The sequence below is a fragment of the Sardina pilchardus genome, chromosome 3 (genome assembly GCF_963854185.1).
Source record: "Sardina pilchardus chromosome 3, fSarPil1.1, whole genome shotgun sequence".
NCBI lineage: Eukaryota > Metazoa > Chordata > Actinopteri > Clupeiformes > Clupeidae > Sardina > Sardina pilchardus.
In genome coordinates this window covers 29,034,112-29,060,037 of record NC_084996.1, presented here as the reverse complement: position 1 = coordinate 29,060,037, position 25,926 = coordinate 29,034,112, and the positions used below count along the sequence as shown (strand labels likewise).

The window sequence follows — 25,926 nt, the reverse complement described above, 5'->3', positions numbered from 1 at the left end:
TAATGGAAGTGATCAGATGACAATTAGATAGTGTTCATCACATTTATTTATAGCACAGTATATTTTATGGTCCATGTATATTCATTTAAAAATAGTGTAAGACTTTGTTTGTTCCACATTGAAATGAAATTGAACATCAAGACAACCATTCAGGCAGGCAGAAAGTGCAAAATAAGTCAATACTGAAGGATAAATAAATAAATAAAGCAAAGGAATAAAATCCAGAAAACAAAACAACATAAATTTAAGTGCTGCCCTCACCACTGTTTAGACACCTGAAGCCATTTTGATTTGTGCTATGCATACATCCTTCTATCGTCATGGAATGATCTGAGTTAATCCTTATCCCTTCAGTATTAGCGTAAAAACATACATGATGCACCTTGATGATGCGTCTTTGGAATGATAGAATTATAGCAACAATGGCTACAAACTGAACAATTATGTGCAAAAACAAAACAAAACAAAAAACTTTCTGAGGTGAAAGTGAACGTGTCCATTTCTAACCCTTTCTTGGTGGTATTACAGGAACCCTGTGGTGGTACGGAATGATACAAATGGCTTCTTATTTTAGTGTTCATAGTGTTCAACACAAGACTCTTGATCAAAACAGGAAACAAACACATGATTCAGAAAAGAACAAATCCAGCTGAAGTGGGTAAAATCTCAGATTCATATTACGATTAAGATCCAATGAGAGTAACAGTTACGATCAGGACTTTGTACAATGTAACTACATAGCGTGACTATCAACATTTCTTTCATAAAGTGTCTTTCACTAAGGGTCCAAACTGTTACAACATGTGGCCCAAAATAAACAAAGCAAAGTAGTCCAGCACAAATAGAGGGGAGAAATGCTACAGACACACATCACAAAAAACTGAATGTTTACAATGGACCAATAAGGGAACCTCAAGTTGCCCACATATGCCTCTGTATACACATATACATATATTTCTATACTAACCGCACCATGGACAATGAGCTTTGCATGCTCCTTCATCAAAATATAGCTTATTGATCCTATTTGAATACCACACGGACAAACAATCACAGAGCTGCTTTCATACCTCCAATTACACCGGTAAACATCTGGGGGGATTTACAATGCACAATTACAAGAACCTGTAGTGATTTCAGCTCTTTGCAGGCTTGTGATCAGAGAAGGTCTCGGCTTAGAATGGCCTATAGTTCCAGAAACTGGAGAACACAGATATCTTCACGGACCAAGAGAAAACAAGGCAAAAAAACAAGTACAAGGTTAATCATTCACTAATATGGGTACGTCTATGGTCAGTGTTAGCATTCTTTCACCTCCCCAAGGTTAGTTATTCAACCTAGGGGTGATTGTCACAAGCAACATAACACAAGACTTGAAATCCAGTCAAGCAAAATTCTAAGATGACTCTAAGATTGCATGTACTAAACCCAGTGTTGGGAAGGTTACTTTAGAAATGTAATGTGTTACAGTTACAAGTTACTCTGTTTAAAATGTAATAGTAGTGTAACTATTTGAATTACTTTTTCTGAGTAACGTAACTAATTACTTTTGATTACTTTTTGATTACTTTTCCGACTTTTTAATGATATATATAGTCCCCAAATCCATGCGAAGATTTCGGCCTTGGTCTACAGGCTGTCAAGCAGTTCTGTACAAGCGCACAAGGCAGCATGGGCATTCAATGCATGAATTAACATCAAATTTTTTCTGAGGATAATATAATGATAATCATAACACGTTTACAGGCAGGCATGTAGGCCTACGCTGATGGCGCTGTAGACGTGATAGAGCCTATCAGAAGGTCCAGTATCAAGCTATGGCTGTGGAGGGAAACAGTTATTTTTACATACAATATTCTTTGCAAGGTTTTGCTGACAATATTGAGATGTAATTCAAATTGTAATTTTGAAACATTTCAAAAGTACCTGTAATTGAATTACAATTTTTTCTACAGTAACTGTAATATATTACTGTTACATTTATTTTGTAATTAAATTACGTAACTCAATTACATGTAATGCGTTACTCCCCAACACTGACTAAACCTTGACCATATGCACTTACCCATCCATAACATTTGCTGTATATAGTCATATTAAGTCATTTCATATTTTTTCTTTATCATAACAAGAAAACCCACCTTGTCCTTCAGCTGCTGGCACAGTTGAAGGGAGATGGTGAAGAAGACCAGAGTGTCGTTAAGCCATGGCACCACACACTCCACCTTGTGGACGTGACTGACCTCAAACTTAGTGTTGTTGTTCTCACTGACACACCCAAGAAGGAGGGAATCAGTATTGAAACATTCGACGTGAAAGACAAACAACAACAAAAAAAGTTACAAGCGCATTAAGTCTTCATTAGAATCAGAATCAGGGACGAAACTGGAACCTAATTCCTTTTAAGTGAGAACATACTTGGTGAAGAAAATCCAATTCTGATTCATTACTTTACATTAGTAATACAATGATATAAGGCGCAGATAAGATGGAAGATCAGATAAGAGGAAAGATAGATTTATGTTGTAAATATCTACACAATCTACACAATCGAATACTTACAACATGGCTCCTGGGTTATGCAAGACAGAGCTCCCAGCAGGCTTGAAGTTCTGTAAGGAAAAATGCACATTTGTATATGCATATAGGGAACCAAAGCACAAGCCATATTTGCATTCCTGCCATTTAACCCCTAACGGTCGGCGGGTGGGATTTATGTGTCTGTTCCAAACACACGTCTGACACTCCTTATCCTAGAAACATGTAAGTGGCACCACAAGAAAGCTTAGGTCTTCTAGTTTTCAAATATGTATTTTCTATTATTATTACTATTGAAGGGGATTTGTAAGGAGAATAAATCTGATTGGCTGTTCAATCCTGCAATCTGATTGGCTCTCAGAATCCTGCGATCTGATTGGCTCCCAGAATCCTGCAATCTGATTGGCTGTTGGAATCCTGCAATCTGATTGGCTCCCAGAATCCTGCAATGTGATTGGCTGTTGGAATCATGCAATCTGATTGGCTCCCAGAATCCTGCAATCTGATTGGCTCCCGGAATCCTGCAATCTGATTGGCTGTTGGAATCCTGCAATCTGATTGGCTCCCAGAATCCTGCAATCTGATTGGCTGTTGGAATCATGCAATCTGATTGGCTCCCAGAATCCTGCAATCTGATTGGCTCCCAGAATCCAGCAATCTGATTGGCTCCCAGAATCCTGCAATCTGATTGGCTGTTGGAATCTTGCAATCTGATTGGCTCCCAGAATCCTGCAATCTGATTGGCTCCCAGAATCCTGCAATTAGACCTCTATGGTCTATGGCAGTGGTTTTCAAAGTGGGGGCCGCCAGGGGGCGCTAGGGGGGCCGCAGCAAGTTGGATGAAAATATATTGTACAAGCAAAAAAAAAAAAAATCATAAAATATTTCTATTATTGTATGTATTGATATGAAATACCATTATAATAATTTGTTGTACACCGTTTAGGGTTGTAACGATTACAGTGTAAAGGTAAACCATGATAAAAATGTTGACGTTAACAATTACTTTTCAAACCCTATAATTATTATCGCGGTTGATAACCACGGTCTGGAAACCGTGTGTTAAATTGCGTCCAGCGTCATCTGAGCCTGCTTTTGATATAGGCCTGTTAGGCTACTATGAAGCAAAATTGGTACCCTACTGATTCTGTTGTCTAATTTGATGGATTTAACCACGATTCGGATTTAGGCTACACCTTTTAAAAGGCGGAACATTTTCACCGCAAACGTGCGCTGTGGCTGTCATATAGCCACTCGGCGTCTTTTTATGTACATATGTACATTCATATTAAATCCATTCTAACGTTATCAGGAGAATACGTAACGTTTTATTTTGAGCACTGGTTGTCACTCATTGGATACATAAAACAGATACCAAACTCAAAGTCATGATAGAAGCACCCAGCCAATTAATGACCAAGGAAAAAGTGAACGGGACAACACACAATACCATGCTACTCCTGTCATAGATTTTAACATTGCAAGACACTTATCTTTTCTATGACACCAGAAATATTTTCTTTACCTGGTTCGTTTTTGAACATTCATTTTATGTAATGAAAACATATATCCTTGAACTATGCGTGACTACTTTCCAAAAACCGAATGAAACCTATTACGTTCACAAACTTTTTAAAGTGACAGGCACTCAATTAGACCTACACACCACCCCTGTGATATCATTAAAGACAAGTGCAATCAATGTGAAGTACTCAAATTACTGAATATTTTTAGCTTTAAGTAATTATGCAGATCTCAAAATACTATAATGTTAACAAAATATATAAAGTTTATGAATTCAAAATATGAAATAGAAACCAGACAAGCCATTTTCTGTGTGTGTGGAGGGTTGAACAGAGACTGCTGTGCATGCTCTGTATCCCGCTTAAGGCAATAAGGTTTTGCCTATATATTTTTGTAATGTAATAAACACTGTCACACTTTTTTAAAAACTATTTCAGCTTGTGTGTGCCTATCAGTGCTTTTTAAACATGAACACATATTTTTTTTTAAAATACCGTGAAACCATTGCATCCCTAAATAGTGCAAAGCCTATAAAATAAATAGATTTTCACCTATATAGGCCTATTTTATTAACTTATTTCTACATTTGCCGTATCGTTGATGGGTTAAATACAACATCATGCAAAAGGGGGGCCTTGGCCACAATCTAGTGGTATTTGGGGGGCCTTGTCATGGGAAAGTTTGGGAACCCCTGGTCTATGGTCTATGTTTCTCAAACTGGTAAAATGTTCAATGGTCATTTCGGCAGGCTGTGTAGCCGAATTACATTGATATCATATTGTGATATATCCTCTTAATTGTGTGTGATGTGTTCTGTTACCTGTTGAGTTCCTGAAATTGTTGTGTCCCTTTTAGGTGAACTGGGGGGTGGAGTTTTAGGTGCGTGTGTGTGCGTGTCTACGCAAGTCCGAGAGTGTAGGAGTTGGACATAGAGTTATGTCTGTTAATTAATGCTCTGTTAAAAGCGTGAGTTGTGGGGGGCGCTGTGGCACAGCAGGCTACAGCGTCCATACCATTTACGGGTCCGAGTGCCCACGGGGACCCAGGTTCGAATCCGGCCTGCGGTCATGTCCCGATCCCGCCCCATCTCTCTCTCCCACTTGTTTCCTGTCTACCTCTTCACTGTCCTATACTAATAAAGGCAAAAAGGCCAAAAAAATATACTTAAAAAAAAAAAAGCGTGAGTTGTTGCTAAAACAGCAACTCGGTTGTGATAGAAGCTCCTTGGTTGATAAATAAAGCACGGGAAGTTTCCCTCAAGTGTGACAAAGTATCACAATATTTATCCTGGCTGCAGCCTAACTTTAGATGAAGCAGTAGGCTACTGTATATGAGTTTCACAATAGGCTATGCGCTCTATTCACGGTGGTAAACATTTAAATGTTAAGCCTAAACGTGACTGCCAAAAGATGGGGATCAACACCAGGGGTTGACATTGATTCAGCTGCTTTATTTACAGCTGAACTATCTAGGTCTCTCGTGGTCTGCGTTATTTTAATTCAAGTAGCCTAGCAATTTTGCCTGGCTTGATAACGTTAGGCTATTTGTTTAGTCCAAAATCGTTAGGTTTGTTAACGCTAACCGCACTTTGTGCTTATGTGCCAGATGTGCCAGATGTGGACTAATAATAGCAGAAGCAAGCTCGGACCAGTCCAAGTTGTTTGTAGCCTACATAGCCTGTATGGAGATGGATAGGCGACAGTCAGTCAGACAGATGGTGAGTAGGTTGAACTTGAGGTGCGAAGGCATCATGATGTCATTCGATTTTAACACACAACCGTTCGATCCATTGACTTACAATGGGGAAATTTTAGCACGTTTATGGCAAATATCTTAAAAAGTATAAAGTTGTCAAACGTCAAAGTTACATACCGCACCTGTCATACGTAACGATGGTTGAACGAAGTTTGTACGTTAAATGGTTAGAGCTGAATTAATTGCAGAAAAAGTGGCCGGAAGAATAATAATAAAAAGTCCAGCGATGTTTCATGTACTGTAATAATAATCTGACCAAAAACAATAGGGCCTTGCACCTTTGGTGCAGTCGCTGCTTCAGCGGCCGCACCTCGGTGCACAGGCCCTAAAAATAACTAGAGTAAGTAATTCCAGGGAATTACGAGTGCATGAAAATGTAGTTTTTCAACCAACCAAAACTGCTCGGGAACTGGTTATGTGTGCTAAATCATAGCTCAGAACTCAGGTTTCAGTCTTTCGGAATTAACCCTTATAAACGACCCTGTTGTGTCAAATGGGCTTTGGTTAGCCTCAGACTCACTCACTAGGGCTGCGCAGCTAATGCTAGTCATAGCTATGCTAGTAAGCCAAGAACTAGCGTACCATGCCCGTGAAGTAGCTGGTTGTTGGTATCCAACATGGCGGCGCAATGTTAAGTCTATGGAGAAATTTTTAATAGTTTTTAATTCATAGTTCAAAAAGTATAAAAGTTACAAAGTTGAAAAATGCTTAGCTGAAGTCACATAAGTAAGATCTACGCGACACAGTTTGAATGAAGTTTCTACGTTAAACGGTTGAAGCTGAATTAGACGCACAAATTCGTTAGAAGAAAAATAATAATAAGATATCGGATAACAGTAGAGTGCATTTTCATGCACTCTAATAAAAAATCAAATGCAACCAATGCTAAATTCTAATATATCTATCTATCTTTTAAGTTTGGCCTGACTCTACCCACTTCCTGTGTCTGACTTCTCTCTGGCCACAGTGTGTGTATGGACTGTAGGTAAAATAGGCTGTCAAACACACACCCTAACACTCTCACACATTTGACCTTTCTATCCTTCAAGTACCATTCATCCGGGTTGGAACAGACGGTTCTACCTTGGTGGTGTTTGGCTGCAGCACGTGGAGCTGGTACACGATCAAGCAGAGCTTGCTGAGGTTGATGTAGAAGTTCACAAGCACGTCTCCGGGCATGGGCGGCGAGAACATTTTCTGATAGGAAGTGAGAAGGAGAAGAGACACAGAATGAGAAGACGAACGGTGACACGCTCAGTTTGAAGACTAAGTTTAGAACATGTCAAGCTTGAACAAAGACAGACAGAATAAACACAGAGTACGGACAGAAGGCTCCAACCATGTCTGTATCCATAAGGAGCGTCAAGGATAAATCAGCCTTTATGACAAGGTGCTAGCACACAGCCCAGACAATGGCCAACATCTCCAACATTATGAAGTTGCCAGTTCTTGCAAAGCCGCTTCAACCCTTACTGCTTGTCGGCTGCAGTCCAACTGCCAGTCCCATGCGGCTCAGGCAGTAATTGAAGACTAACTTTAGAACATGTCAAGCTTGAACAACTCCAACAAATCACAAATAAACACAGACTGGCAGCACACACCGACCCAAGTGTTATAAGTGAATATTGGAGTTTGTTGGCGTTAGTTGGGGGCAGTGTGCAAAAACCTTTACTTTTAGAAACCTTTATTACGCCTCAGTGTGTCCTGCTAGACTGCTTACCATAAGGCCACTGGAGGCAAGCTCAGGAAGGGTCATGGTAGCTGGAGTGGTGAGACGGTTACGGGCCCTGGTGAGCTGCAGCATCACCGCATCCATTAGCTGCAGTGAAATAAAGCAAGACCCAAGTGTTAGTGTTGCGTACTTTAATGCTCCAGCAGTGCTGAGAATTTATCACCGGACCAGTCACATGAACAAAACGCCAACTAATTTCCAAACAGGAACAAAAACTAAGCAGTAACAAGTTAACAACAAGTGTTAGGGGTTTCGGGAGGTGATACACATGTTTATTTTCTTACTTTGAGCAGAGGAGTCAGTTTGCTGAGCAATATCACAATGTGTGTTATGATGTGACAGAAAAAGAGAAAAGGCAAAAATCTATCGGCTTTGGTGCAACGCCACAAAACAATATCCAATCTTTTCCAATGAACTGCTAGAGGCATCAACACTGAACCCCTTGGTCAATAATCATCATCATAATCAAGCCTCACTGCCAAAGTCTGTACAGGTCAGGCACTATGGTTATAATGATGGATGACAACTGTGAGCAGTTAGTGTGAGCCAGAATATGAACGTGTCCTGAAACTACACATCATTAAAGCCCTTGTTTTGTTGACAGAGGCTCGGTAATGATACAGAGGGCGAGAAGAAAAAGTCCAAAACATGACAAACTGGCTGTCTCATATCAAGACAGAACGATTTTGACACAATTTATGCCAGCTCTACACATTGACTTCAGTGGCGTTAACAGACCTTGTTCACTTCTGCCCCAGTTTTAAAGTGGTAACTGTCGTCTCGGCTGTTGAGTAGCTGAAGAGCCTGGTTCACGTGGTTCCTGGCATCCTGGATCTGGACAGAGATGGAGAGTGGCGCCGTCAAGTCACAATAGCCGTTACAGAATAAAATAAACAATACACGGCACAGAATGACACTTCAGCTCATTAAAAGTGGTTAGATGTATATAGTGACACTTAGGGGGCAAGGATTTGAATCCATCACCAGCACAGGTAGTGATAAAGTAATGTTTCACTGCAGTCTCTAAATAGTAGACGCAAGAGGAAATGACAGATAGTTCATACCTGCTGCAGTTTCCACTGTTTGTCATCCCGGAATGCAAAATGCATGACTTGACTGCTTTTGGCCACTTTTATATTAATATCCTACAACAAAAAATAACTTAGTTGTTAAGTAAAACACACATGACTACACCATTCCCTAAAATCACTTGCATAAAAACACTGTCCTGCAGCTTATACACAATGTAACTAATACACAGGAAATTACTGTATGGCGCTTTTAAAAACTACAAGACTAAACAAAACAAAAAGAGTTAAAACTCAAGTGGAAACAACTTGAGTTGGAACTTGTGCTAGTAAAAAAGGGAAAAACATTATAATACCATATCAACTCCCCCCCTTGTATTAACCTCATAGCTGAAGAAATTTAGCAAAATCAATGTATAAGCTGCAGCAAATAGTTAGGAAAAGATGGTACAAATGTGACTTCAAAAACAAAATGGCAAGAAGAAAAGCACTTACAGCCTGTGTTAATGCTTCACCCTGCAAAGTCAACACTCCCTTCACCTGGTCCATTCTGAAAATCAGTGCCATATCAGAGCAACTTTAGTCATGCGTCTCCCAGTCTGTGTCTAAGACTGAACCAAATTGGTGATGTTCACAATGAAATGACAGTAATGATTTACCCAAATGTGTTAGAAAATTATTTGAAGTATAATGTAATGATGACTAGTGGTAATAAAATAATACAATTTCTAAAACGCATGTTTGGAATGTTTAAAATGTAAATTATAATTGAAAAATATATTTTCTCAGCTCTAAAATAGATTCTACATGGCACTTACGTTGAGCTGCCAAGAATGAAATTCTCTTGTTTAAGTTGACCCTCAAATCCTGGTGTTGGCATTGAGAAACGCCTGGATGCTTCCTGTTGACACAACAAGCACGTCAGACTCAGAGCTACACAGGCAGAAGTGAACATGCTCGTTTTAGTTCAGAACTTCTCTAATATTACTTGCAGTGTGTGTGCAGTGTGCTGATGTACATTACATAAATTCTCAGAAAATGCAGCGCATCAGCAGACCTTTAAAATATCCTGCAGCTGTTTCAACACAGCATGCACTTCCTCTTTCAGCAGCCAGTTGAATTCATCTTCCTGAAGAAAAGAGGATTGCAAAATCTCTTTATCACACCCATCATGTGATTTGAGGATACTTGGCAGTAAACTGCATATGACAAGGTGAAGACAATTTCAATGAGACGTATGCACTGCATTACTGTACGTACAGTTGGTATTGATGGTAGGTGAACGGTGTAGGCCTTTGATCAGAGAAATCACAGTTTACTTCAAGAACAGCCAAATAGCCTCACGTAGCCAGATTTTACGTACATGTTTGATTGTAACCACTAATGCCTTGACTCGTGCCTAACAAATTGTGGGGTTGTTAGCAGCAAATACGTCTACAGGACACCACTCGGTATGTATTACAATCACATGTAAATGAGCAAACATCCACAATGTTAACTTAACGTTATACGTCAACCTACTCTCACACAGACTTGGTTGTGGTCACACAAACAACATTGCAGCCATTGTAAATAAAGACAATACAATCGTGAAATCGATTATGTTCTTTGTCAGCTGGTCTAAATAAGCTAGCAAATGTCACCCTTTACTGACAATCATGAACTGTTTCTAAAGTCATCTCAAATCACACCAACAGAAGCTAGCTAATGTTATTTAGCATTACTGGCTACACTGCCATCCTGACAGCTGTAACGTTAGCTATTTAGCTAATGTTAACAGATTCCTTACCAACACAGTTCTCTCTGCTTGACTTGCAGCAGTCATCTTCAAAGTTTATACGTGACAAATAGTATTATTGGCTTCCTAAGCATTACCGACTGAAATGCGTTTATGTACTGACAACAGGAATCGTCCTCTACGAGTCAACTAACGGTTTACATTAACTGCTGGAGGGATCATCGGTGTCACACATTTACAATTATCCTTCCCTCCGCCCCTTCGACAACTCACTTCCGCTATGAGACCCCACCCCTTCATTCCTATTCAGGTCTAAATAATATAACCTATGCTGTAACATTGCTTACCATACACAATGCTTACCATGCTATAACATTCTTTAAAACAAATGTTTTAACTTGAACACACATTTGTACACTACACAAAGAATCAAGACCAAACGACCACAACTAAACCACAGAACACAGTTTATCACTCGGGTTCTTTAATCGGAAGAGGATTCATTGAACTGCACAAAAAAAGGGAACATTTTCACATTTACATCAAATCATAAATATCAGATTAGAACAGCTTTATCTGTTACACAAATTGGATGAAGTCTTGATTTGTTTTTCCTTTTTTACATGTCAATAGCAAGTCTGAAAGCACGTCTTAATTAACCATTTACAGGATTTTGACCTAACACAAGAAAACAAACTACAATATTAAGATAGCAGTTGATTAATAAACTCAATAAAGTCCAAATGAAAGTCTGAATATCCTCACATATTCGTTAAATAATTAATCCATGGGGGTTATATACATTTGACTTATTTGCCATTCACCTTAAAACAAAAACTCACCATCTCAACCAAACACATCATTCACCTTTTTTTTTGGCAAAACTAGGATCGTCTGATTACAGTCTTAAATAGGCAAATTAATTTCCAATGTGATTGTGATCAGAGACATAAAAATGAAGCTTGCATTAAAATCAAACATTTAATATGCTAAAGGCATAGTCAGATAAAACATAAGAATCACAGTACTTGCCCTGACAAGATAAGTTTCAATTAAATGATCAGACCCCTTTCCTTCGCCAGATATTTTCCCCATCCCCAAAGCCAACAAAACAAACAAACAATAAACAAACAAACAAACAAAGTCAAAAAAGAAACAGTTAAGGCAAAAGTATGCATTCATCTATGCATGTCTGACTCGGTCATTAAAATCGGGAAACAAACCTTACCTCTGACTGATAAATAAAATTCATCAGCCTAAAATTGTAAAAACAAAAACATTTGCATGCTCACATTAGCCTATCGAGTTGCCCGAAATGAATTCTGTAGGAAACAGACATGCACCACTGCTGTGCATCACCAACGTCCAAACACAGTTCCTTCACCTCAAAGAACTTTACACTGGTTTTAACTTCTTTGCGGCAATGTCACTTACGGGTCAACAGGTCCTTAAAGGGACACTTCACCGATTAGCATGAAGCTTTGTATCTTTAGAAAACCAGACATGTTTTTGAATGGTCGTGCATCACTCCCTCAGCTTGCCTTGAGATGGGAGAAGTACAGATTTCAATGAAACCCATGAATAGGACTTGCTTTCAATGATGTAAAATGATGATCATTGAAAGCAGGAAGTCCAACATTGAAATCCGCATTTCTCCCATCTCAAGGCAAACTGAGGGAATGATGCACGACCATTCAAAAACATGACTGGTTTTCTTAAGATACAAAGCTTAATGCTAATCGGTGAAGTGTCCCTTTAATCAGGTTAATTGATTTTGTTTGCTTCATAGATACACACGCTATTGACAGAACAGATAGGATTTTGAATTGTTGTTAGACTGATAAATCCACTCAGGTTTTTGTGTTACTGCATCTTAAAGTACATTACTTTGTTATAAGGCATTGGAAATTCCCCATCCACCTACCCTTATTTTGTCCTCTTCAAAACAGTGATGCAAAAACATTAAATGGGCAAACCACACCAAAGAAAGGACTGGAATCCTCAGCAATAAAATAAATAAATATATCTGTTATTTTTGGGCTCTGTTATTAAGGCAATGCAGGAGCATTTTCTTGGTGCTTTTTTTTTTTCCAGGCCACAACCAACAAAAAACCCAACACCTTAATAATCTAGGAATTCTGAACATTCATTGCAAATAATATACTTGGTATTAAATATAGATATCTTTTTAAAATGTGATGCTACGAATGATAAATAAAAAGAAAAACAAAACGTTGCCTCAGACAGATGCAGTGTGTTGTGTTACAGCCCAAAAAATTAAAACAACAACAAATCAAAATAAAAACATCGCTCACTCTCTCCATCAAAAATGAATAGAATCAGAAAAAATGTGAATTACCCCGTAATGAGCTTTCGGGGTAGCAACATCAAAGTCAGTGCAATGCTCACAGTAGCCTGCAACAGAGCTCCCACAACCACATGGGAAGAAATTATCACTCGGAGCCTGGTAAAATTCATAACCAAATGGAAAAGAAATATATATAAAATGAAATAGACCAGAATGAAGAGATACAGGAGTTTAGAAGAAAGAAAAGAAAAGAAATGTGGTCCAACGTTTTGAGTTTGTCTTCGGGAGCCTAGTGAATGTAGGCCCTGTAGACGGCAGACATGTCATTATCTGACTGGTCCAATGCCTTCGCTCTTTTGTAGACCTGCCAAGGAGGGAGTCACATGGTCAGAACCTTGCCAATATGGAACATTTGCAGAGAGCACTTGAGGGACACCATTTGTAAAGATGGTGGATGCTAAATGGCAAAAGCTAACCCTCCAAATACGGACCCATAACGGCTTTTAACCCTGATCCCGTTTCAGACATCTATGATTTTCCCGTCTGATATTACGCAATAAATGGTGTTATCTGAAAGCCTGTAAGCTAGAATGGGTTATACGTCTTAGAGGAGAAATAATAATAAAACTATAGCTAGTGCCAACAGCTAAAGCAGCTACAGCACTACATTCTGGGGGCATGTCCTTGAGCCCCCATGTTCACGTCCCCAAAGTACTGACAGTACTTGGAGACCTCGAGAAACGGTGATCTATGTGAAAAATCAGACGTACAGTATCGCAATACACTTAATCGCAACTCCTGTATCATGATATGCATCATATTGTCAGATCCTTGCCAATACACATCTATCCTAATAGAAACCGGAGTCTATGGTGGGACATCCTACCTCGTTAGCAGCTGCTGCCATTGGGGTGGGGTGATTTACAGAGTCACCCATCGAGATTGCTAGCCGGAGATCTTTCTGAATGTGTTTCAGGTAATAATCAGGCTTGAAGTTGCCTTGTAGGATATCTGAAAAAAGATTAGGGATTATATGCAAAGGAAAAAACCTCCATCATAACATGCACAAATTCTATTTCCAATAGTTATTCTCATAGTCTGTTCATCCTAAAATCAGGAATTTCTCTAGCTTGGTTCACACCAAAATGTGGTTTAGGAATTCTTAGACATGGCTTTTGGTTATATCAACCAGACTGTGAGAAGTGACCGTCTTTGTTCTTCAGAGGCCAGACCCATCAAGCGGGACCATACACATTTGACTCCAGCAGGAACATACTTTGGCATTTCTGGTCCACAAAGGAGCTGGCCATCTGTCCCTGGCAGAGGATGTCTAGGAAGGTCTGTTGTGATTGGCCGGTGGCTTGAGCTAAGGTCAGGCCCTCTGCGATGGTGGCCATGTAGCTTCCCTGGACCATGTTGAGAATGAGCATCATCCTCGCTGCATTGCCCACCTCACCTGCTCACCAGACACACAAACAGAATGGGGGAAACAGCAGAACTCTGAAATTAGATTACGTTACATTTCAAAGTTATTTTTTTCATCATTATCTATCTATCTAGATATCTATAGGGAGAGAGATATGGTAATTGGATTCTATAAGAGCTATTTTGTCATTGTTTTGCCATGAAGGAATATTCACCATTAATTCTATTTGAAAGGAGGAGATTACACATACATACTGTCCATTGAATCGAGTTGGCCATCACAATTTCTAACCAATCACACACACACACACACAATCTAGCGGCCTTTGGAATGTCAAAATGAGCTTACTCACACAGGGACTCTCCATAGGGACACACTTATAACATGAGAGTTATAGACCTCATTGAATGGAAGACCATTGATTGAGACGACCGAAACACACTTTATAGGTACAGCGAAGGTGTCCATGCCTCATGACCGACGAAATAATGAGTGTTTGGGAAGTTCTGGATTGGTCGGGGGGAAAAGCCTACTCTATTAATGTCATGTTGTGTTTTGGAGTGGAACACATGGAGCACGTATGGAGACTAAACTAACAATGGAAACAAACCTCATGGAGATTCCCAAAAGACAAACAGCGATAACTGTAAGGCCTCTCTGGTTCTTAGGTACATTTTGTACTGTTCAGTGGCCTCCAACACTTGCCGTCCACAGGGTTTACATGGGGTACACCAGCAGAGCTAACGCAATACTCAATGCGGTTCTTGCCATTCTAGAATGCTGAAACACTGTTGCAACATGGAGGCCTACCCACAGAGCCCTAGGCCTACCACCGTCTATGCCTACCACTGGAGTGGTTGACATTCTAGTCATTACACTGTCACTCTATGAGGCCACACACAGAGGAGAATTGAATGTTGGTGTCTGTTAAATGTCTGAACCTACAGGCTCTGATTCTGAACTGTACATTTACATGAAGTTGTAATTAAACTGTAAATAAATTGAGGCAATGCGTTCCCAGTCAGGCTGTGTGTACATTGCGCAGCACCTGCCTAAACAAACATTTGCTTTTATAAATCTCAACCGACAGCCATACAGTTTCCTCATGTCACAGCAGTAAAAGAAACGCATGCTTGGATACAGTGTAAAAGAACACATCCATCCACACTTACTATTACTCATTCATTTAGCAAACACTTTTCTAAAAAACGACTTCCAAAATGATCGGCATGACAAAGAACTTGATAAGATCAAGCTGGTCGCTCCTCAAACAAACATGCTTACACAGACAGGACACTCTTGGGTTATGAAATCGATACCACCACACCTTGCATCACACTGTAGCACATTCTGTGAACAACGACAGATCCCCAGAAGCTACCACAATGTCATGCCATATGTTCATGGCCAACAGTATGCATCAGCCTCAGTGCTGCTGTACTGCATGTGCAGTGGTAGTGGAGAGCTTGGCCAGCATGTAGTAGCCTCAAAAATTGTAGGTTCAATACCCGGCTTCCGAACCCTGTGCCCTTGAGCAATGCACTTAACGGCAAATTGCTCTAGACCACAGTGGGTGCCTCTCATTTGGTCTTTTATACATCCTCCCTTCCTCCTCGGGCCTCGATCCTCACTGATCTACATAAAGAATGATGGGGCGGCAACAATGGGATAGTCTATCCAGTGTTAGCTATAGATCAGTGGGAACTCCCCTTGAGCATCGAGGACCGAGCAGAGTGTTTTGAGAGCCACCCCCTGTTTGGATTCACAAGGCAGTATGGGGAAGCGTACCTAAAAAGAACGAGGTTTTGCCCATGGCTTGGAAACAGCTGCTGCAGTCTTCGTAGACGGAGCGCTCTCCGGCAGCCAGGATGACAAGCATGCCCTCATTCGACAGTTGCTGGCTGCCTGATACTGGTGCCTCTAAGAAACGCCCACCTCTGGATGTGATGACCTGAACAAGAAAACAGGACAAAAAAAAGGAAACGAAGAGATTTTAGTATAACCATTCTTCATGTGAACTCTTCCATAATCAAGAACCCCATTACCCCACAGCATTCTCCATTCATTTCACTACCAACCTCACTAACTTTAATTCATTCATTCATTTCAAAATTGAGAATTTGAATTAAGGTTTACATGCAAGCTGAGTAACAAGAAAAGCACCTCAAATGCAATCACACACACACACACACACACACACACACACATCAAACCGACACACTGACACCTCACATTGGTCCACAGTTACCTGTGATAGCTCTGCGACCGTCTCCGGGTCTATGGTGGACATCTCCACGTAGCACTTGCCCGGCCTGATCCCCTGCAGCACCCCACTAGGGCCCAGCACCAGCTGACAGAGACACACAGGTCACATTTATTACAGATAGACATCAATGAGACAGGATATGATGCAATGAGACAGAATATTATGGTGCATCAACACAAAGCATGAAACCAAGGGCGGAGGACATTACATGTGTGTAATATGACAAACGATTTAATGAATTAATATATCAAGACACACAAAGACATGTAATAGTTATGCAGGGGTAGGAGAGTGGGAAAGAGACTGGGTTGGGAGTTTCCAAGAGGGTACTCAAGGACAATATATCAAGAAAGCCAGGGAAAAACCGGAATTCCACGTGTCATTCATTTTATAACTTAATGCACTGAGTCGCTTAAGTAGCATGGAAGAGCAGTCCATTACACAAAGTGTGGCTCTAGGCGAGGAACATCCTGCCGCAGCTTAACGTACATTTGAGACGTACCAGAGAAGTGATATGAAGTGATGAAGCGCTGTCGAACAGACCAAAAGAAATCCCTACTTTTCTTTTCAAGAAGGTCATATTAATCTACTGCTACTGGTGCCTAATGGCTAAAGTAACAGCACTCTCATGAGCCTGAATATTCACCATTTTTTTTTTAAAATGAGACAGTACAGCACAGCTTAACATGGAAGTCTCCGTGTCAAGATTCCGACCCGTTTTACACAGTTATGAGAACATAGACCACAGAGTGTGAGGATATTAAGCCACTAGAGCCGGTGGTAATCTTTCGACGTGGCAAAACAATCCATATATTTTTTATATATATAAAAGCTACAGAAACCAAAAGAGGGGTAAAACAAATCCACATCCCCAGCCACGTGTAATAAAGGCCAAAGCTCTAGAGCCCTGGACAGAACTTACGTCTCTAGCAGCCTTGGGGTCCGACACGCAGGAAAACGTGATTTCACACATGGACACAACCTCCGCTGGCGTCCGTCCTAACCGAGCGCCTTCCTGGATGAACAGGTCACACTGCAAAAGGACCACACACACACACACACACACACACACACACACACACACACACACACACGTTAGTCAAACTCTCAGGCTCCATCATTCAGCCAGAGAAAGATCAGCCAAAGAGGCAGACTGCTCAAAAAAGCACCAGGAGGAATGCTCCTCCCCTCCACACACACAACAAAGAATGACCCAAATATTAATTAGCATTCCCCAGCTTTTTAAACATCCATTCACACTCATAATTGGCCACAACAGGGGTGGAAACTCAGTTCTTGTTGCCAGAGGACGGGTTTGTGCATTCACATTAAACTATTACTGGCCACATTGTTTAAACCGAGTTGTAAAACATTCGTTGCAGCATAAAGACCAAGCTGATTGAAACCAGCTGTTTCTGACTATGAGAAGTTTACATTAGCACACAACTCTACACACACGCGTGCGCACACACACACACACACACACACACACAGGGTTAGACTTGCTGCTCCATTCAATCACTTTACCTTCTCAGCTGTGCGGTTCCACACTGTGACAACATGCCCCATCTTTAATAGGTTTGAGACTACGCCACTGCCCATAAGCCCCAGACCAAGGAAACCTATTCTGTTAAAAGGAATGGGGTGGGGGTGGGACAAGATGCAATGTCAAAAACATATCAAATGAAGAGATTTGCAAAATCAAAATAAGAAACCTGAAAATGGTAATGTGACTATTTACATAATTCCCTCTCAAAAGACATATCCTACTGCCGTCAAGTGCTGCAAAGCTTGTTAAGTTGAGTAAAAACAGCCTGCTTTTTTTTTTGTTAATGCTCAACTCGAAAGTGCTGGCTCATTTGTACGGGACCAGCATGTACAGGACCAACTCAACTGCACAAGTTACAAGGTGCCGTTACATCTCACCATCCTTATCAAGCTGGGGGACTGGTTTGGATGTCGGTTGCAAAAATCTTAGAAGTGACATCCAAACGCACATAAAATCCAACAGTCTACACTAAAATAAAGCAATTACAGGCTGAAAAAAGACCACAATGCGATGTGATGGAGGTGCTGCCCATAACTTGATCCAACTGCTGTCGTTTATCCTGTAGCCCCCGCCCCTTCTCCAGGCCTTTTTTTAGTTACCTTTTATCTGTGGGCGTGATGCTGCCGTTCAGTGCGGTGCTGTCAGCTGCCTGAATCGAGGTGGACCCTGTATCCTGCAAGCAGAAAGGACAGACAGGCACAACTCAGACTCGGCAAGGGTAATGGAACCGCAGAGTTGGGGGTTGGAATTAAAAACCTATTCAGCCAATTAAGCCACCATTTGTCACTGCACTCCAACAGAGCAAAATGGATTGCTGAGTCACACTGAATTCTGCCTGTTGTTGGCCTGAGCAGCTCACCTCCTCAACGATTTTAAGACGTTTGCTGATGGGTTCCATAGATGAAGCAGGCTGCAGGGAGACAGGTGGGGGAAAAAAACATTTGTTAAGGATTTCGGTTTAGGAATTAAGAAAGGGACTTAGCACAGCCACATGGATGAAACAAACACACACACACACACACACACACACCCCACACTTCCAAACACCAGGGAAAGTGCTACCCGGGGCCTCCATATTTTGACAGCTTCAGTATGGTCAATAAACAAACTCTGAATGGACTGTTTCTGCGAGATGTCTCGCATGAACATCTCTATCAGAGGCTTTACCAGACTCTTTAGTGAGACCGGCGGCACTAAGTTCTCTACTCAAAGCTACCTGAGCGCAACGGATTTAGCTGGTCAATCAAGGAGAGACAGCCAAGAAAAACAAGATGATCGTGGCTCTGGTGTGACGTTAAAAGGACAGACATTTGCCTAGACAGTTATCTAGCCACGCCGGTCCTCAGCCACTTCAGCAGAATGGCCCTGATCTGATGAAGCCGCCTATGGGACGGACAGACAGACAGAGAGAGGAAGGAGAGAGTGAGAGAGAGAGCGAGAGAGAGGGGAAGAAGAGTGGCGGTTTGGAACTGTAAACCAGTTATCAGTCTAACCATATGCTGTGTGTTACAGTTAGAGCAAACAGACCGAGAGTTAGTTAGAGTCCAAGACCACAGGGGGGAGGAACAAAGAGTAGACAAAATGGTGGACCGTCTGTGACGTGACGTGAAGGGCAGTGATACAGTTCTTCAAACAGGGAGATAATAAACACGCCTAGCTTGCTGACTTTACTCTGCACAACGGAGTCAAACTGAAGCTGACAAGAGACAGAGGAGGGGTAAGGACACTAGTGCTGCAGTGACCGGAGGAGAGCGACACACAGGAGCATAAGTGAGCTCGGGCCCCAACTGAAATGGTGGTCAAAGTGCAAAGTCGTGCAAAGGGGCAAAAAAAAATGACCTAAAGATAATTTAATAGCTCAGCGAATTCATTTTGGTCATTTGATGACCAAGATCCTGAGCTCAGCAATGGGTGGATCCATACAATGACCCTACTCACCACAAGGTATTCTTTAGTTCATGCACGTGGCACCTTGACTATCATTTGAATAAGGACCCTCATGTGTTGGAATGTATCTTTGGCAGCACCAGTACAATTCTTATTAACGTTTTAAATCATTCCAACTGGGGGAAAGGAATTTTTTTTTTCTTTTACAAGTTCTGCTAATTAATTAACACATCACTCCAGTCAACAACATGCATATGTAGGCAAGAACACAGCTTAGAAGTCCCATTTCAGCTACACAAGCACACACACACACACACAGTCTATTCGACTGTTTCTAGTCGCAAAGTTTAATTCCTCTGCGTATGTTTAAACAAGGGGCTTCGTTTGGAGTGCCACAACACACACGTTGGGTGGACGTGTCAAAAAAAATCAAACCATAAATCAACATGATAAATTTGCAAGGAAAGGAACAGGTTAGGAGAGGAGAGGAGAGGAGGAAGGAGAAAGCATTCCGTGCAATTTTCCAAAAGACACCTCAAACAGGTCTGAAAGGGAGGATAGCTCTAACAAAAAATAAACAAACAGAAACAAAAAGGCTTTAAGGCATTCTGCAGCCCAGCAAAGCCATTCCCACTTACCTTCTCAGACTGGCTGAGCAGAAAGTGGTGGAAATGTGGGTCATCCTTTACTGGCTACAATGGAAAAAAGTTAAATCGGAAACTATTCTCCAGAGACACTGGCTGACCTAGTAGAGGATTGCATGTGTGGGTGTGCCAGGGCTTGGGATGCATGGGGGGGCAAAAGCAGAGAAAAGAAGGGATGCTCATAGTTCTTTTACAGGAGAGGGAATTAGACAAATTTCTGAAGCGAGCGATCAAATAAATAAAACTTGCCAAAGAGATCATACTAGATCACACTACGAGTAAAAAAGGAGTGAAATAATCCTCCCTGACGGGAGAAGGTCATCTACCAACTAAGCACAACTACAGTAGAACAGATTCATCATACTAGTTGTGTTTCATTACAGCTTAAAGCCAATAATGCTTACTGAAGTTTTTTTTAGTTTTTTTTTTAAAGAAAAACCAGCAGCATACAGTGTCTAGATCTGCTTCTCTTTGTGTGATTAAGACAGCAAAAGGTGCAGGCAAAGCAAGCAGTGGTGAGTGTCACCTACACTGCTCTCCCACTTGAATCCTGAGACTGTTCCCGCGACCAGACGCTGGGCGGAGGATGGCTCTGGGTCTGAGTCAGTTAACTCCTTAAGGGGAAAGAGACATACGTTTACCTGGAGCCTCTGCTGGCTTTAAGGCATCTCCATACAAAAAATAAAAATACACCACAGAAGAAATAAGAGGCGGGAGAGGGTGTCCGGGCTACTTTCATTCAACTGTTTGCAAATGGCCACCAGCAATAGTGTGAAAGTCATGATGTATTTATGTATGTATGTATAAAAATATATAAAAACACGCCAGCAAAAAACATGGACAAGTTCACAGTTATGAGGGGGGTCCTACACAGTCAGACTGTAACTTAAAACACAGACACAGGAATGCACAACACATCACAGCAGGTGCTGAAAAAATGGGCTCTTAAGTACAGCTCAGACAAACTGCCATTGCTATTTCAGTACATGCACACAGACCCACCTGTCCCACCCCCACCAATACTCATGCCACAATCACCTCCCACACTGTCTGCACAACAGCCTAAACGATGCACATGGCATCCCATGTACTCACTTTGTCAGACGAGCCCCCCTTGAACGGATCTTCGTCGTCCTCTTCGATGATCTTCATGGGCTTGGCAGGAGCTTTTCGGCCTTTCGATTCTGTGGACTTTTTGTCATCTGAGTTACTGCGTGAACCCTGCACATCAACCAACCCACGACAATAAATTACCATGCTTCCGTTGAGGGCAGCATGCTTGCGGGAGGAGGCAAGCATGCAAGCGTACCACCACCCCAGAGCAGTGCTGAACTGACAAATGAAGCATGTAAGTGTGGCCAATGATGGTCATCTTCAGCTCAACATCCATCATTACAACTGCCACGATTACAGGCTTCCATCTCATTGTAAGTAAAACTAGGATTAGGTGAAACCAGTGCTAGAGTTCAGTGTTGTGACTGTGGCAGAGAACACTAGTTACCTGGTCTTTCCCTTTGCCCTTCTTTAGAAACTCCTCTACCGCATCTACGGCCTGCTGGAAGCGTTTGCCCTTGTTTATCTTGATCATCTCTTCTTTGTGAGGGTGGTAAGGTTTTAGCTGTTCAACCTTTATCCAGGCACTACGCAGTGAGGGAGACAGAGAGGACATTGTGAGACAAACTGAATAAAGACGTAGGACAGACATTTATGAAACAAAGGTTGAGCTTGATAACTCCACTCACTGGTCTTCAGTTCCAAAAAACTTCACAAAGAAGCATTTTTTGCCCCTTGGCTTTTTCAAGTCCTTCGGTGGACTTACAATCTACAGAAAGACACAAAAGAGTTAGGCAAGCAAACGGCGAGTGGACTTCTTTACATTTGTAGAGGATAGCCTGTAGAGCCAATGTCTATTTTGAAAACAGCATTTAAAAGGTGGGGGGCAGGGATGAGATTCCCCGAAACAATGAGCACATAGCTCGATAGGTCAAGTGAAACTTGCCTTTCCTGGCCAAGGCGGATAGCGTCCGAGCTTCCCCCTGAAAGAGATCACAGGGACAGGAGTATGATGCGACATTGATGTGAACAGCAAACAGCAAATAATGGGCATATTCCTCGCAGTTATTACACGATTGTGATAGTTCCAACCATTACAGTACCAACCAACTGTACTTTGGTATGTTTTAAAAAACAAAGTCCTAGATAGTTTGCCTAAGTTGTAACACCCATGTAACAACCTAGCCAGGCTAGCTTCCGTTACCATTTGCATTTAGAGATAACGTTAACACAGCAAATCGACACCTTTGAGATTTGTGTCAAGGTCTTCTTTACATTCGCGTTATGTGCATGCTTGTAAAAGGAAGAGATAGGAGCCACTTTAAAACCACACAGGGTGCGGTAGGTTGTGGGCCATTGTCAAATCTTAAAATAAGTTATGGAAAGCACACAGCTAGCTAACACAGCTAACGACCAACATAGCAGGCAAACCAGTTGGTTAGCAATTCGGCTAACGTTATGCCTATCTGGAAGCGCTGACTGCATTTGTTTGGGTTGACTCGTGAAGTAATATGTTAGCTTTTCTTTACTCCTAGCGAGACTATTTCGATCCAAAACACTCAATGATCGTGTCTTAATCTAGTCTTCAATGCAACATTAGAAATATAATGTATAGTTTTAATTCTAACACTTTGAAAATGCATATCTTACCACACCAAATCCCCGATTCTCAGATGCACCGTCGCCATCTTAAAATGTACTGAAAACGTCGCACTGAATCCAGGGTAAGAACACACCCACTTAAAGATCACATGAGATGTGACCCCAAGCGGACACAAACGACGGCGCATTTGAATTTACAAAATATTTGATATACAGTAGGCTATTGGAAAGCATACTGGAAAGCATACTGAAAAGCATAGGCTACTCACTCTGTCTACTAGGTTCGTGGCTAAGGGTGTGAAACTAAACGAGGAATATATTTTGATACTACGATCAAGCATCACAACAGTCGCCTACTGATAATTGAAACAGTGAAGCCTACTGGTATGGCAGACACTCAACATACTCAAGTAGGCCTAAATCCTGACTCATTGTATGAGAATCCATAAGCGTTGGCCCAGACAAATTTAACTGGCAGATAAATTATTTTATATTATGACATGAAATTAAAACCAGCAGGGCAAAATTAGTCCACAGTCAAGGCCAAGCACCTTAATACCACTGACACACTGCAGCAAAACTGTTACCTATAGTGCAACATATTTTATTTGTATTATTATTTTATTCAATAACGCTGCACAAAACTTGGTGGGCGCGTAGCCTAGGATGACACCAAACCAAATAGTTTTTTGCTCTGATCCGTTGCCCATCGTAACCCCCCGAAAGGAGGTAGTATGTTGTAAGGAGTTTGTACAGTATGTGTCCAGGAGCCATGTCAAGACATATATCAACTCATTTAAGGTGTGGCGCCACCTAGTTAAAAATGAAAAGGCAAACACAAAGCTTTGTAGCAGATCTTTGACTGACAGATATAAAACTGCACTGTTTGAATTGTAGAATCAGTATGACACCCTCTGAATGCATGCCAAGTTTCTTTGAATTCCACGAGGGCCATATCAGCTACACACACATACACACACACACAAACACACACACACACACACACACACACACACACACACACACACACACACACACACACACACAAACACACACACGTACAGTACGCACGCATGCACGCACACACGCATACACACACACAAACACACATTTACACTCACAAAAGTTGATTCAAAAGTTGAGTCAAAAAATTGACAAGCATTATTAGTTTTTGAGGAGAACATGTGCAGGACTGAGCATTCATATTTTGTACCGCTTGCTGGGGAGCCTATTTAAGAGCAGTAGATTGATTGTGACACTGCATATACTCAAAACACATACTAAACTGGCTTGTTTGAAAGTGAAGGAACAAAAGTATTCATGATTGTTTTACTAAAACAATACATGTATTAGGCTTAAAAGTATGCTTTCTATACTTTTGACTTATAACATCATTACAATCATATGATTCCATTGTAATAGAATTTTTCAGTTTCTGAAATCAATAGACTTTTTCTGATCGTGTTCATCAGCGATGTTCATTTTAAGATAATTTGGAAGAACAGAGCTAAACTATCCAAAGAATTATGTAGCAATCAAACATGCAATGCTACTATTACTACTATTGAAAAGATGTAAACTTCTGAAAAGAACTCAAACCTTTTTGGTGCCATCTTTGTGGACCTACACTGTAAAAAATGTCCGTAAAATTAACACTGAAATGCTGTAAAATCGCTACATAAAAAACCTGTAAAGGGAATTACAATGAAACATTGTTTACTTTGCAGTGTAATTTAGTAAAATGTTAAACTAAATATAACTGTAAATTGAAACGTAAAAAAATGTTCTTTACACATCATTTACGTGTTCAAAATACTTTTTGATGGTATTGTGACACACAAATACTGTATTATGAAAAACAATGAAATCCATATTAAATGACAATAACACAGTGTTAATATTACAGTGTGATTATGTAGGCTAGACTTTAACCTGTTTTTTTTTTTTTTAAATATGAAATGAAAGGTTTCCAAAATGCCAAGACTGCCACCAAGTGTAGCCCAAGCAGCAAAACACGTTATTTGAACCAAAACTAGGGGGAAAACGTGTGGAAAATGTGTCAGACACGTCTGATGTTAACCTGAGGCATTTGTTTAGAGTTGCCTAGCAACAGAAGTGACCTTGCTTATAATTTGTTAAACAAAACGATCTATATATAACAACTTTTCAGAATAAGTATACTGTTTATCACAATTGTATGACTTTATAAACTTTATAGTTTAACTATAAAATATAACCTGATATCTGATGGGCTAACTTAAATTTCGTGTAGGCCTAAGGCTACTTGAGATTTGCTTCCCAGCATGCATTGTAAGTCAGTTACTACTTCATTTATTGGCTATATTATTAGTTTGAAACAATGTGGGACATTTTAGCTTAGGCTAGCCTACTCGGTTGATGTTGTGCTCACCGGATATAACCACTGATGTAATCGTTTATTAGGAAAAAAAATACACCGTAGACATGAAAGTATTACACCTAGTCCGGTTTAAATATCCAGCTGACATAAGTGAGCACTATCTGAAAACGGTCATTGAACTTCGAGAAGCATGGAAAGGTATGTCTGTACAATGTACTAATACAATTTCAAAGTCAAATCTGCTAACATCAAGTCGTGTGGTTGTTTCACTCCCATAGTCACCATGGTAACAACAATATCACGAAAGATCACCATGGTAACAACAATATCACGAAATATGCAATCAACAGAGAAAAATCTGGTGTCATAAACAGTGACATGTACATATTCATTGAATGTTTTTCTCACAACCATTGTGTTTTAACATCCTTTTGCAACGCTAATATAACATAAGTCCAGTGTTTAATATACAGGTTTAACATGTAAAATATACATGTTTTCTGTAAAGGCAATTACT

At 40.7% G+C, this 25,926-nt stretch overlaps 2 protein-coding genes across 7 annotated transcripts; both read right to left on the bottom strand.

Moving 5' to 3' along the window:
• Positions 1 to 28: 28 nt before the first annotated feature.
• Positions 29 to 10,556, bottom strand: rogdi (rogdi atypical leucine zipper). Of its 2 annotated transcripts, XM_062532718.1 has the most exons (12): positions 10,367 to 10,556; positions 9,838 to 9,870; positions 9,635 to 9,706; positions 9,396 to 9,478; positions 9,073 to 9,127; positions 8,614 to 8,694; positions 8,288 to 8,383; positions 7,538 to 7,636; positions 6,901 to 7,014; positions 2,563 to 2,612; positions 2,142 to 2,268; positions 29 to 1,217 (listed from the first exon to the last, which is right to left on the bottom strand). In XM_062532718.1, exons 1-12 carry the CDS (start codon positions 10,400 to 10,402, stop codon positions 1,176 to 1,178), a joined length of 888 nt encoding a protein of 295 aa, XP_062388702.1. In that variant the 5' UTR covers positions 10,403 to 10,556; the 3' UTR covers positions 29 to 1,175. The 2 variants fall into 2 exon arrangements, with proteins under 2 accessions (XP_062388702.1, XP_062388703.1); XM_062532719.1 differs by lacking the exon at positions 9,838 to 9,870.
• Positions 10,557 to 10,777: 221 nt separating this feature from the next.
• Positions 10,778 to 23,181, bottom strand: glyr1 (glyoxylate reductase 1 homolog (Arabidopsis)). 5 transcript variants are annotated; one of them, XM_062532712.1, is made up of 16 exons: positions 23,099 to 23,181; positions 22,395 to 22,431; positions 22,138 to 22,217; positions 21,897 to 22,035; positions 21,491 to 21,616; positions 20,926 to 21,009; positions 20,390 to 20,443; positions 18,724 to 18,774; positions 18,464 to 18,537; positions 17,843 to 17,942; positions 17,238 to 17,348; positions 16,298 to 16,399; positions 15,838 to 16,000; positions 13,900 to 14,079; positions 13,510 to 13,634; positions 10,778 to 12,987 (listed from the first exon to the last, which is right to left on the bottom strand). In XM_062532712.1, the coding sequence occupies exons 1-16, from the start codon at positions 23,134 to 23,136 to the stop codon at positions 12,913 to 12,915; spliced, it is 1,539 nt and encodes a 512-aa protein (XP_062388696.1). In that variant the 5' UTR covers positions 23,137 to 23,181; the 3' UTR covers positions 10,778 to 12,912. The 5 variants fall into 5 exon arrangements, with proteins under 5 accessions (XP_062388696.1, XP_062388697.1, XP_062388699.1 ...); XM_062532713.1 differs by having other exon boundaries at positions 21,491 to 21,586; XM_062532715.1 differs by lacking the exon at positions 20,390 to 20,443.
• Between the last annotated feature and the right edge of the window lie 2,745 nt (positions 23,182 to 25,926).

Coding starts and splice junctions, on each gene's coding strand:
- rogdi (XM_062532718.1), bottom strand. CDS start 10,402: ATGACTGCTGCAAGTCAAGCAGAGAGAACTGTGTTG. Junction 9,707..9,837: donor ACCTACCATCAATACCAACT/GTACGTACAGTA, acceptor TCTTTTCTTCAG/GAAGATGAATTCAACTGGCT. Junction 8,695..9,072: donor GTGAAGCATTAACACAGGCT/GTAAGTGCTTTT, acceptor TTTTTGTTGTAG/GATATTAATATAAAAGTGGC.
- glyr1 (XM_062532712.1), bottom strand. CDS start 23,136: ATGGCGACGGTGCATCTGAGAATCGGGGATTTGGTGTG. Junction 22,432..23,098: donor AGAATCGGGGATTTGGTGTG/GTAAGATATGCA, acceptor GATCTCTTTCAG/GGGGAAGCTCGGACGCTATC. Junction 20,444..20,925: donor GATTCAAGTGGGAGAGCAGT/GTAGGTGACACT, acceptor TTTCCATTGTAG/CCAGTAAAGGATGACCCACA.